The sequence below is a fragment of the Pieris brassicae genome, chromosome 6 (genome assembly GCF_905147105.1).
Source record: "Pieris brassicae chromosome 6, ilPieBrab1.1, whole genome shotgun sequence".
Classification (NCBI taxonomy): Eukaryota; Metazoa; Arthropoda; class Insecta; order Lepidoptera; family Pieridae; genus Pieris; species Pieris brassicae.
The window spans coordinates 18,748,089-18,760,294 of NC_059670.1; the positions used below are offsets into that span (position 1 = coordinate 18,748,089).

Genomic DNA, 12,206 nt, shown 5'->3' on the forward strand with positions numbered 1-12,206 from the left:
TTTTTTTATTCCTATTTTATAACTATTTAATTAAATAGGTTCTTATGTTTTTGAAGTTGTTTTAAACGTATTACCTAGAATCTTGACTGCCTTAGTCATAAATATTCATAAATTTAAGAATTTAGCATTATAATTTTGTTGCAACAAACGTTAAACTAATCTTAACATACAGAGTAAACTATTACCAACAACGATTGGACAGCGCTTTCTGGCCTTATAGAGTTTTCGTTATATTAAAACGTTATGTATGGTAATATTAATTCATTCATTCTACATCGTCTCTTTTACATAAATATGAACCTACAATCACTGTGTACGTGATACGCTCAAACGCGCTAACAAAGTTATCCCGGCCACAAAGCATGTATGTACCTATACAACTTCTCGATTTTAGCTACTCGGGCCTTCGTCAGCCAGTGGTGAGACTGGTTGAGGATCCTTTCGCTAAACTGGAGAGCTCACCTTCCTCTACATCCTATTTTTATTAGAGCGTAAACAGTTTGACAGTACTTCAGTTAGGTTCAGACAATTTTTATGAATAGTGGAATAAAAAATATATATTGTTTGTCTCTCTCATTATTTACTTGTAGATATATAATGACGGAACTACTAGGCATTTAAATTAAGTTTTTAAAAGGTGCTATAATTATGTTTTAATTTGCCAAAATAAATGTTGTTAATTTCGGTCTGTAGTTATATATTCTAGAAGGGTTATGTTATTGATTACAGTTGAATTGTTTACACTACTTTTTATTCTATGTTTATGTGGTTGTTAATATTCGCACAATATTATTTAACTGTATGTTGTAACGCACCTATAAATAAATGAATGATGACTTATGATTTTTATTAAAACCTCCTTTTACATTAACCTTATTCGTAGACGTTTTAAGAGGTCACAAATTTGTATACTACATTACTACTAATTTGAAATAAATATTGATTTCATTAAACTACAAATTCAGGGCTACTCTGAAAAGCCGATATTAATCATCATCAATGACGAAAATGGCCAGAATTCTTTCAACAACGCGAAGTTGAAATCGCGAATAGATAACTCGATATTGGAATCACGTTCAACGACGGAATTGCTAAAGTTATGTGGTAATCCTGCTAAGCTATAACTACTTTTACTGAGCTGTTAGCTCTTTAAATCTGTAATGTAGGAAATCAATAAATATTTGTTTACAAACATGACACGTGAACATAAATTAACCGGGAAATAATTATATTAACCTATTTACAAACAGAGAAATTATACAATATAAATAGAGGATAAAATTATACACTTTTATCCCTTCCAATTGCGTTCATCGTAATTTTATAATTTTGATTACGTTTAGTGAGTATACTCACTTAGTAAGCGTAGGTTTGTATGGTAATTTTAATTAAATTAAAAATATACAGAAATGATATAAAAAAGTCTAGTTTTTAATAGACTTGCTTCAACTATAACACCGACTTTCTTACTGCATTAATTTTATCAACATTGACGCGTAAATAAGTACGTTACATATGTAACGTATTATAATATATATATATTTCGTTGCAAAAATCAGTAAAAATTATAACAATTAAATATTAAACTGTCACCTTAAGTCATTAAATTAAAAAAAAGACTTGGACGAAGGTGTAGTAAGTCCAAAGTTCAGGAAGACCTGGAATTGTTGTGAGGTGAGCAACCGATGCCTTTGCCAAATCCTTGGAATATTCTGTTCCAATAGTATCTCTATTCATCAGGAATGAGGTGCCAATTGACAGGTATATATAACACCGAAAGTGAAAATGGGTGGGCCATACGCTCCGGAGGAATCCAAGTCACATTGCCAAAGAAGGTCTCGACTGGATTCCTCAAGTCAAAAGTAAACGTGGCCGACCAAAATAGACCTAGCAACGAAGCATCATTGCAGAGGCGAAAGAAGCCGCAATGACGTGGAGTGAAATTAAGAGAATTGCCCAGGACCGATCAAGCTGGTTTTATATGCTGGCGGCCCTCTGTCCCACTTGGAGGACATACAGCTTTAAGTCAAGTCATTCAATACTAACATTAGAGTCAGATTTAGTTATATGGCCATTGATCCAGTCCCAAATGACAGGATCAGACAGCCTCGTATAAACCCCAGGGAAGTTACCCCGTGCGCATCCAATCCCCCACGACACTGCTCCGATGAGCAACCCTTCAGATACTATGGGTCCACCGCTGTCACCCTGAAAGAAAGAAAAAAAGAAAAGTGTGTATGTGGGAGTATGCACGTGTGCATACTTATGTCTATGCACACTCTTTTTGTCTAGGCATTTTTTTTTGCATCTTACAAGAAGAGTCTGGTAATATGAATCGATTTGAATCTTCAATTAAGTTATTACCAAACCTACTAAAAGCTATAAAAGTACGCCTTCTCAGATGCAATGCTCTTCCTAATGGTTTATAACCTCAGTTGCCGGGTATATTCCGCTAATCGAAACAGTTCTTCGGCAGTTGTGATGCCGGTCGAAAAGTAAATAGTTATGAGTAATTTATGAGATATCTAAATCGTACCTTGCATGCATCGGATGACGATTGTGTAAAAGAGCCAGCGCAGAACATGCTCGGTGTGTGAATTCGGTGGTTTATTTCTGACTGGCGGCACAGCTTCATGACTATTGTTCTGATGCTAGCTGATTGCAAGAATTGTGCACTCTGTCCACCTTCCTGAAATGTAATTTAGTTCTGATTTAATTAATTCCAAACATAGTCTAAGTATTTTATATAAATATGTTTTCCTATTACACAAAGCGACTAAACTTAAACAACACTATGAATTTATGGACCCTAAATAGAATCCTAGTATGATAACTTTTGAAGAAAACACAACATCAAACACAAAAAACTCAATTTTGTATTGTGCTGCCCGGACATACAACGGCTAATATTTAAGCCTTGACTTGTTTAATCTATCGTAGATTAAGCTTAAAAGGAGTATTAAGAATATCCATAGCGCTACCTCATCATGAGCATCCCCCACACGCACACCCTCACGTAAATAACCTCACATACATTCACACGTTAGCACAACACAACCGAATTACTAAATACATTAAATACTTTTTAATGAATTTTTCTTTTTGTGTTTGAACCTTTTTGTAAATAAGAATTTATCTTAGGCTATATCTTTAGTATAATTGTTTTTTTATTATATATAATTTTAGTTACCTATAGAATAAAATATTTACTCTCATATTGCCCCATCCAGAGACGATTGCCATTTCGTTAGCTGGAAGTTTACTGTCCCTCGCAGCCAGTAGAATAGGCAGGACTCTCGACGAAAATCGGAGAGTTGTGTACAGTTTTACTAGCCCAGCATCGTTGATTATGGTTTTGGAGTCGTAATGAGGATGCATGTAGGATTCCTTAACATCATACATTTCACCCCCGTGTGTTCTCCACGAAGATCCCAGTCGTACTGAGAGGTCTTTGGCATTATTCCTTTAATGAATTATGTCAACAGAAAAGAATCGATTAGAAGTACAAAAAACTCAATAGCTATCGCTTCATACGCCAGAATAAGTTCTTGTGTGTCGTTATAGGCAGAGAATAAACTTCTTAAGTCACTTATTTACCTCACATTACATAAGCATTTCTACGCCCGAGTCCGCCCGACCTTATCAACCCACAGTATTATTGTTTGGCTAACAATGAAAACCAGAACCTCAAAAAACTTAGAAGCACGACGTCGAGAGAATATATGCTTGGCATTAAGAAGACAAGGAAACATAATTTATTTTCTCTCAAATATAACAAAATCCATCACAACAGTGACCCAATGAAGTTTCATCTGTTTAAAATCTAATTAATTGGAAATAAACGTAATCGCTGCGAGTCAAGGTCATGTTTTTTATTTCCATAATTTGCGAAATGTGATTTGTCTTGAAGTTTATTTATTTCTACCGTCAAGGTGAAAATAATAATTAAATTCTGATTGCTAAACGTGTATCAATGTTTCGAAAAGAAATCATAGTCTCCGGTAATTTCTTTACTCAATAAGGATAGGAACTGGCACATAGTTCGTGAACACTTAAATACAATTTCTTTATAAGTGATACAAATATTATATACATAATCTTACGTCGTTTACAACCGTGTAGTCAGCAAATGTCTCGGTTATTTGCGTTTGCTTGTTATTTAAATGTTTAGTATACGCGTAAACCAAAGAGAACATAAACGTTTTATGAGACAATTAAGTTATTGATCAGTCTAACAGCCGCATTTGTCGTTCAAGTAACCTAACCTAATACGAAATTCAATCAGTTTACCAAAGATGTAAAAAAGATATTTAACCAGTTTTATTTATAACCAGTAGCGCTACCACCTTTTAGTTCTAGGTTACATATTTTTCAGAAAGTCTGTTGCACAGCCTGAGATCGAACCTACGACATCAAGTTGAGAGTCGCCCGCCGAACCTAGCCTAGAACCTAACATTACACGATTTATAAAAATCAAGAATTTTATTATGTACTAAATAGCGCAATTGTTTGATATAGCGATACTCTATGGGATGCCATGTTAAGTTAAGGACGAACACGCTTGTTTATAAGCTGAATTCAATGGACCCAAATGAAATTGAAATAAAAACTCTATCAATTTGAAGGGCGGCGAAGTGAGGGGTCTATGTCAGTAATACGGGAAATATTTCCTATCGGGGTTCTAGCTACAATACGGCTGTGTCGTTTTCAAAGTATTTGACTATAAATTTCTGGGACGCCGTCGTAAAGAGCCGCCTACGTTCAATAGAAATATATACATCTTGTTTTGTTTAGGCAGCGATATTCAAAATTTTACTGTTTGTTATCGTTTAAAAGAGAAAATATTACAAAATTAGTTTCTACTAATTTCATATGCCTATAATAAATAGATCATTATGGTTCTCTTTTAATTTATAAGTTTTTTTAAGGCTTTGAACTGTGATCTACATGTATAATTCCTTAATAATTCAATTGGTATGACAGGTGGAACTTTAGTAAAGACAAATTTTGTTTTACATTTAATTTTCTAATTACAAAATTTCTAAGGGACTCGAAACTCCATGATATGAGTTAAGCATTTAGCATGCTGGTAGTAATAATGATACTAACTTAGAACTTATGTGTACAATATATTAGTAAGTTAACATTTAGTTTACAGTTAGGGAAACACTGTAACGGTGACTGTTCTGCATCGGAAAAAATACAATCGGCCGAAAGGATAAATTGAAATCGTGGAAGCAATTCTCGGTACGCGACCTAAAAGCGGACTTTTAGTTTACTAGTCTTATAGCAAATTTTGTCGCTTCCCACTATTTGTCTTGATGTTTTCAGTAAACTGTAGAAATTCTTGTATTTATTCTATCGTAACGTTATCTTAGCATTTTTCTACATTTAAAAATAACTCGTTGAAAAAAAAATTGGCTATTACTACCAAAAAATATCTATCTAAATCAGTAGCTTCTGAAATTACTAAAAAGAAAAAGAGAGGACACCTTCCTAAACCTGGAAATATTGAAAAATTGTAGCTAAGATGAGAGAAAAATGGTTGAATTTGGAAGAGGCCTTCGCTCCGTCAAAGGTAGTGTACTAATATTAAATATGATAACAAACTTAATGTATTTCTTATATTAAGATATATATACCCGTAGTAGTCGAATATTTTTATTATTTTATTAAGGTTACCGAGTAACAACAAACAATCAAAAACAATTTCTTCCAATAATGCAAAGGGGGCATAAAAAAGCATCATCACAACAGGCTCAGATATAATCCTGCTGCATTGGCTTCGAGGAATCATTACAATTGTTAGCAAATCAATGGATTATCGATAGAGGTCGATCCAGCTAGGATGCATTTACGTACTTTTGACGTACAAATTTTGGATTTGTGTTGACATTAATTTTATTTTATAATATACTGTTTTGCTTAACACACATTTTAAGAAATAACTTTCATATAGGTTGCAGTTTTCTATAAGTGCAAGTTAGTCGAAAGACATGCGTTCAATCGCAGCTAACTAACGCCGATTGAGAAATAATATTATGGTAAGAAGAGGTCCTTAGATAACCGGTAGCCGTAGGTTGCTATTAGCAACTTAATGCAATTTCCAATAAAACACATTTTAAGGCACTTTCGCCACAATGTGAAACCATCATAGCTGAACCAATGTTTTAAGAGTTCTTCTCCTTAAAAGACAGGCCGCGAGTTTCTTAGTATTCTGATGGTTTGCGGTTTGTTTCCAGTTCTATCATTAAACATAAAAACAGCAACGTATATTTAAAAATAAAACTTTAGTAAAAAATCCATTTAAACAAAAAACTAGAAAGAAACTTCAGTAATAATTCATATTATTATTCGCGATACGTTGAATATTTTTTCAGCGTAAAACCACAAAATAAATTCACGAATTCATAGGAGACCATAACCGTTACACCCAATATGTGAAAAGCGAAACAAGTTGCAAAATACAGAGAACAACTTGTTTTATTTTCGCGAGTTTACTACAGGGATTCCTCGCTCTGTAAACTGACAAATACTTTATTCCTTTATGCGGAGATATAGGCGATATTCTTGACATCCCACGGGAGATCGTCGAACTACCTTATTGTAAGAAAATCCCTCTAAAAGGTTCAACGCAATATGCTTATTTTAATAGAGCATCTTTTGGGATGAATCTCGTTATATGGTTTCCTTTGTTTACGATTAATAATATTAAAATTTCCATTTCTGAGTTAAAAGCTAGCTAAAAAGGATTATTGTAAATAAATAAATCCTTTATTTCATTATAATTGCCATATTATGATGGATAAATCGAAAAAGCCGCACAAAAATCACACGCAAATATCTAATTATATTTAATTTTTGTTATTTATTAAGTCATATTCTTCAAAACTTATAATCTAAGACGATCACATTATAGGAACACTGTGCCTTCAAAAATGTAATCATAAGTTAAGATATATGAAATTTGTGATTTCCCTGTTAACTAAAATGGCCGATTCAAATGAATATAAAATTTTATTAGAATCAGTCAAAAGTCGGATTACTTAAAATAGTTTAGGTTTCTTAATGCGTATTTTATATATATTCAATTATCTAGAATTTTACATATAAGATTTGTGTTAATTGTTATTTAATATTGATTATAATAGCAATCAAAAATATATCAATATATTTTGCACAGATTACAGCAAATGTTATAAAACGCTCTCTTGATTTACTGCTGCGTAAAACATATCTACCAATATGTCTAGTATGTTCTGCTTTTCGTGTTTACCTTGTCAAGCAATGTGCAGCTGTGAGTATCCAAATATCGGTAAGGACCGAACCTCCACATAGAAATTGAGTTTTTTGCCGTATAGAAGTCTGCCACGGCACTGCTGTGATTGACGTGTTCCGTCCCGACACAATACGCCGGGTGGAGCCTGAAAGTGCCGTCGGTAATCTATGTTAGGTAAAAAAAACTATTTCAAATTTACTTACACCCTCTCATAGAATATTTTCAATCTCTGATTTTTATAATAATACTAGACGTTTTGCCATGCAGTACTAATATCGGTAAGAAAGAAAATTAAGGATTATATGTATTTTTAATTTCGAATCATTGGAGAAAGTAGTGTTGGTCTTTATCACTTAGAGGTATAAAAATATTACCAAACGGACGACACATATACACAAAATGTCATAAAAATCAGGCAAGCCGCTTCGAAGGAGTTGTAGCAGTGCGACATGAATTTCACATAAACATAAACATATTTATTAATACATAATATTCTTTAACTCATTCAAATATAATTAATCATTACAACCAGTTAACTAATGACTTTAATAAATTAAGCCAAGAACTAAATTAATTCTAAATATGTACACGTTTGCCAAAACTTTGAAAAAATCAACTGTCATATAATTTACTGTTTTGTTTGTAACATAAATAATGTAAAGAACTTACCTGTTATTTTATCTAATAACATATTATATTTTGTTCTATACTGCTCTCGTATTTGAGTCTGATTTAAAAACTCTAAGATATGTTTTTTATTATTTTCTGCCTCGGTCGCAAGTTCGGAATAGTCGACATCCACTGTTTGGGGCGACATAGCTTCCGTAGACGCTATTACAAATATAACTATGGACAATACAGTTTTATTCATTGTTCCAATAGCCCCATATTATACAGCGTACAAATAATTTGATGTCTTGCCCTATAAAAACTCAATAATAATGAAATTGTCGTAAGATTTCATTGTCCTTTGTAAACGTGATTCGCAGCACGTGTTTTGCACATTTACGTCCGTTCCGAACATAAAATGAAATAGCCGTGAAATTGTATTTCTTTAATATCAATTTGTGTTTTATAGAATACTTACAAATATCCAATCACAAACGCCTACAAAGAGTTAATAGCAATACAGGATTTAACTATATTTTTAACGGGGTGTTTTAAATATTACAAAATGTATATTTTTTAAATTTACTACTTTGGTTCTAATTCTAATTCGTGGGAATGGAAAGGGTGCGAAGTTTTTCATCGCCTCCGGAGTTGTTTTGGACATTTTTAAACTTAGGAAATCCGCTTTTAAATCTAATTAAGAAGTTTTCAGGTACTAGAGAATTCACGCGCCAATCTGTAATTAAATTTGTTTCATTCGAGTAAGTTGCGAAACCAAGCTCGGTTTGAAAATGGCCAAGGCGAGTTTGTCTATAACTTTTGTTGAAATTTATGTTATTCACTTTAAGATTTTATTGTGTTACAGTTATTGAAAGCGCCTTTGTTTGTCTGTCAAATACCTCTGTGACTTGTAATTACTTTTCAAAAGATCTGTAATTTTTATATCTATAACACTTTGTTAGTAAAAATCTCAATATAGCGCGTAACTGGTAATGGCTCTGAAAGATTTTTCATACAAACATTATATGCAGAAGTTAGCGTTTAATCTATTGTTAAATTAGAAAACTTTCAGAACTCAAGACGGTAAAAATTTAGCAGAAAAAATATTTTTTTTTCAACATGACCAATATAATGACGTAAAGTAAACAAAAAACCCAACCTTCCACAACTGTTATACCTAAAAAATTTAGTTTGCTTTATTAATTGACTATTGACTAATAGAAATTTTAAAAGTCTTTACAAATTAACTATTGTATAAACCAGGGTATTTCAAACGATATTACATTTTACATACTTTTAAATTAAGGATGCCTTCAAAATAGCAGCTCATTTTACCTTGAGTCGCTCTTTGCCCGGCCTCGTCACAAAGGCGCTAACTAGGAACGCAAGTGCCTGCTAAGCTTTGCCCGCTTTGTAACGCTTCCTGGAAGCTCGGGTTAACCTCCTATTTTAAACTTTGCTTGTATTTTATATTCATATCGTGTTACTGTTAGAAACTTATCAAGTGTTAACTCGCGTACGCGTTAAGCGTTAATTAACTATGAAGGTTTAGAAAATAATAGTTATTTTGCAGTTGTACTCTATATTGTATAATACAAGCTTAATTTCCTATTAAACGTATTTTTATACAATATAAATTTTTATATCACGCAAGATCCAGGTTTTTGGACAAACAGTGTGTGTCGTGTATTTTCATTTCTCTCCTTGCAATCGGCGTTGCAGTTCAACCAGCATAAGTTCCAGTACGACTTTCCGTCTGTACCGCAAACTGGTTCATATTCGGGCGGGCAGGTTATGTTACAAGTGCATCCGGCCGGTTGGCACTCGCCTGAATGCCAGACACTTATCCGATAGCCATCCACCCTCTTGCTATTGCTACATTTTAACTGACACTCATTCGTGTAGGTTTTTTGGTCTGTACCGCAGACGGGAATATAGCTATCAGAACAACCACAGCCCGAACATGTTCCATACTTCGTGATGGTTAAATGAGTGTTTCCTCGTCGCTTTGATTCACAGTTGAATTCGCAAGGATTCTTGTAATTTATACCATCGCTTCCACATACAGGGTTATTGATGTCGTTACAATAGCATGCCTCGCAAACGCTTTTCGGGGCTGGCGAAATTGCTGGGTGCTTGGAGCAGTAATTTAGTTTATTTTGACAGGTTAGGTAACAGATATTCTCGTAGTAATATCCGTTGCTTCCGCATACCGGTTGATGTTCAAGCGGGCATGAACAGCTTTCCAGACAGGGCCCGTTGTTTTTTATTTGGATTGAAGGTCCTTTTCGTTTTAAGCTTATTGAGTTAGCAGTTTCAAGAACACATTTGTTTCTGTAAATGATGTTATCTGTACCGCAGACTGGAGCTGCGACATCCGTACATCCCGTTGACGGGCCAATGCAGCCAGCTCTGTAGGCTAGATTATAGTATGACTGACCTGCATCAATACGTTTATAATTTTCACAAGCTAGTTCACATTCATTCGGAAAGGTGAGCCCTTCCATGGTGCAGACGGGAAGGTTGAAATTTTGACAGATGCAGGTTTTACATTCCCCGTTATTTGCTTTATATATGAGCCCTTGTCCATCCTGATTACTACGATTGCTGGTGCAATTAAACACACATTCGTTTATGTAGGTGATGCCATCAGATCCACAGACGGGGTTATAGTTGTATTCACAGGGACACACCAGCAAAGGTTGAGTTACCTTCTGTGTATTTGCCAGGGTAGATACACTATGCATGAATACCAATAAAACAATACCTGGAACAATTAACATAGAAACAGTTCTAGAAAGTATAGCTCAATCCCCCATATAATATTTTTATACTTACAGTTGTGTTTGGACATGATTCTTGCTATTCCAATATCATTAAACTGTCGTAAATTCATTTTATATACGAAACAAATGATCTAATTATTTAAATGTCGCTAATTAATGCTGACAATAAAAGTGATTGCGATGTATTTCCACTTTATACGGATAGCTTCGATTGATGCATTAACGTTGCGATGGCATACATTGCTCATGTAACATATATATATATATCAATATTGTTTTTTTTGCTAAATTTTAAATGTCCTATACATTACTATGTGGTGATCTTTAATGTTATACAATAATTGTATAGGGGCGGAAGTAACAAATTCTTGTTAATTTTAGTACAGTGCATAGACAGTCAAACAAAACATACGCAATTATCTATTAACGTACTTATCTCTTTTAATTTACAATATATTTAACTGTGTCATGTGAAACTGGTTGTGGAGGTAATTTGTAGATTAATTGCAGCTACAAGCGAGTTAAGGGGCTCAGTACTGAACATTATAATATTCTACTTCAACTTATAATTATCGATTGTTCAGTTAATTGGGTTTAGTTTATAACTAATTCTATCTAGTTTGATTGCAATCAAGTTGGATTGATGAAGAAATTTAAAAAGTCATATTGAAGACTTTCTATATAAAGGGTAACCAATCGTTAAAAATCTCTGTTTAAGCCTTTATTGTATTTTTAAATATATTTTTTTTATTATTATATATTTATATTATGGAAATTTTAAATATTATAAATTATTTCCAACCACACATAGTATTTACAATATGCTTAACCTACGTAGTAATAATAATAATAAAACTTGTTAAATAGAAAATTAAATAGTGTGTGTGAGCGTTCAGACTGGGAGCATTCCCTCACAGTATTGCGAGACTTATTAAAGCCAGCTCTGGGCTCAGCGGTACATACCATGTATATTTATTATGTAAATGTATATTTACGCGACCATAATATACTTTGCATTGCTTTTCTGAAATTGAATGCACACTCGGAGATTTTTGTATATTTTATGAATATTTTTTTAGAATTATTGATGAGTTGTTGATAAGAGTAATTTTTTTGCTGCCTGTCAATTGTTTATTATAGAAATTACTTATTAATTTATATATACATTCACTGCATGTACTCCTCTTTGCCTTCTAGGTCAAATAATTATTTACCGAGAATCAAAGCTACAACCTCAAAGTTCTCACTAACCGTAGATTAGTCAATGTCAGCCACGATGTCTAATCTCTTATCGCCAATCGCAAGTGGCATATTAACTTGACATGTATATCAACCCTCTATACCTTGAAACCTAAATGATTTTCGCCAGGAGTTAAACACCGGACCTCCAATGTGTACCAGTATTCCTACAGTCTATTTTAGTACCCGACTAAATGTGATTATAAATTTTAATTAAAGTACTCTGTCAAAAGAGTTTTTTAGATAAATATTGCCCTTTTTCTATTTCTGTTTCTATACTAATTTAGTTTTTA

At 33.3% G+C, this 12,206-nt stretch overlaps 2 protein-coding genes across 2 annotated transcripts; both read right to left on the bottom strand.

The window, feature by feature from the left end:
• Positions 1–680: 680 nt before the first annotated feature.
• Positions 681–8,305, bottom strand: LOC123711168 (trypsin-4-like). Its single transcript, XM_045663615.1, has 5 exons — positions 7,949–8,305; positions 7,277–7,424; positions 3,211–3,463; positions 2,537–2,689; positions 681–2,208 (listed from the first exon to the last, which is right to left on the bottom strand). Exons 1-5 carry the CDS (start codon positions 8,148–8,150, stop codon positions 2,032–2,034), a joined length of 933 nt encoding a protein of 310 aa, XP_045519571.1. The 5' UTR covers positions 8,151–8,305; the 3' UTR covers positions 681–2,031.
• Positions 8,306–9,528: 1,223 nt separating this feature from the next.
• Positions 9,529–10,864, bottom strand: LOC123710653 (serine protease inhibitor dipetalogastin-like). The gene is made up of 2 exons (XM_045662689.1): positions 10,727–10,864; positions 9,529–10,655 (listed from the first exon to the last, which is right to left on the bottom strand). Exons 1-2 carry the CDS (start codon positions 10,782–10,784, stop codon positions 9,529–9,531), a joined length of 1,185 nt encoding a protein of 394 aa, XP_045518645.1. The 5' UTR covers positions 10,785–10,864.
• Between the last annotated feature and the right edge of the window lie 1,342 nt (positions 10,865–12,206).

Excerpts from the sequence above, each read along its gene's own strand:
- LOC123710653 (XM_045662689.1), bottom strand. The coding sequence starts at position 10,784 with ATGAATTTACGACAGTTTAATGATATTGGAATAGCAAGAATCATGTCC. Across the intron at positions 10,656-10,726 it reads AATCATGTCCAAACACAACT|GTATTGTTTTATTGGTATTC; the intron begins GTAAGTATAAAA and ends TAATTGTTCCAG.
- LOC123711168 (XM_045663615.1), bottom strand. The coding sequence starts at position 8,150 with ATGAATAAAACTGTATTGTCCATAGTTATATTTGTAATAGCGTCTACG. Across the intron at positions 7,425-7,948 it reads GTTATTAGATAAAATAACAG|GCTCCACCCGGCGTATTGTG; the intron begins GTAAGTTCTTTA and ends CGGCACTTTCAG. Across the intron at positions 2,690-3,210 it reads CTGGATGGGGCAATATGAGA|GAAGGTGGACAGAGTGCACA; the intron begins GTAAATATTTTA and ends ATTACATTTCAG.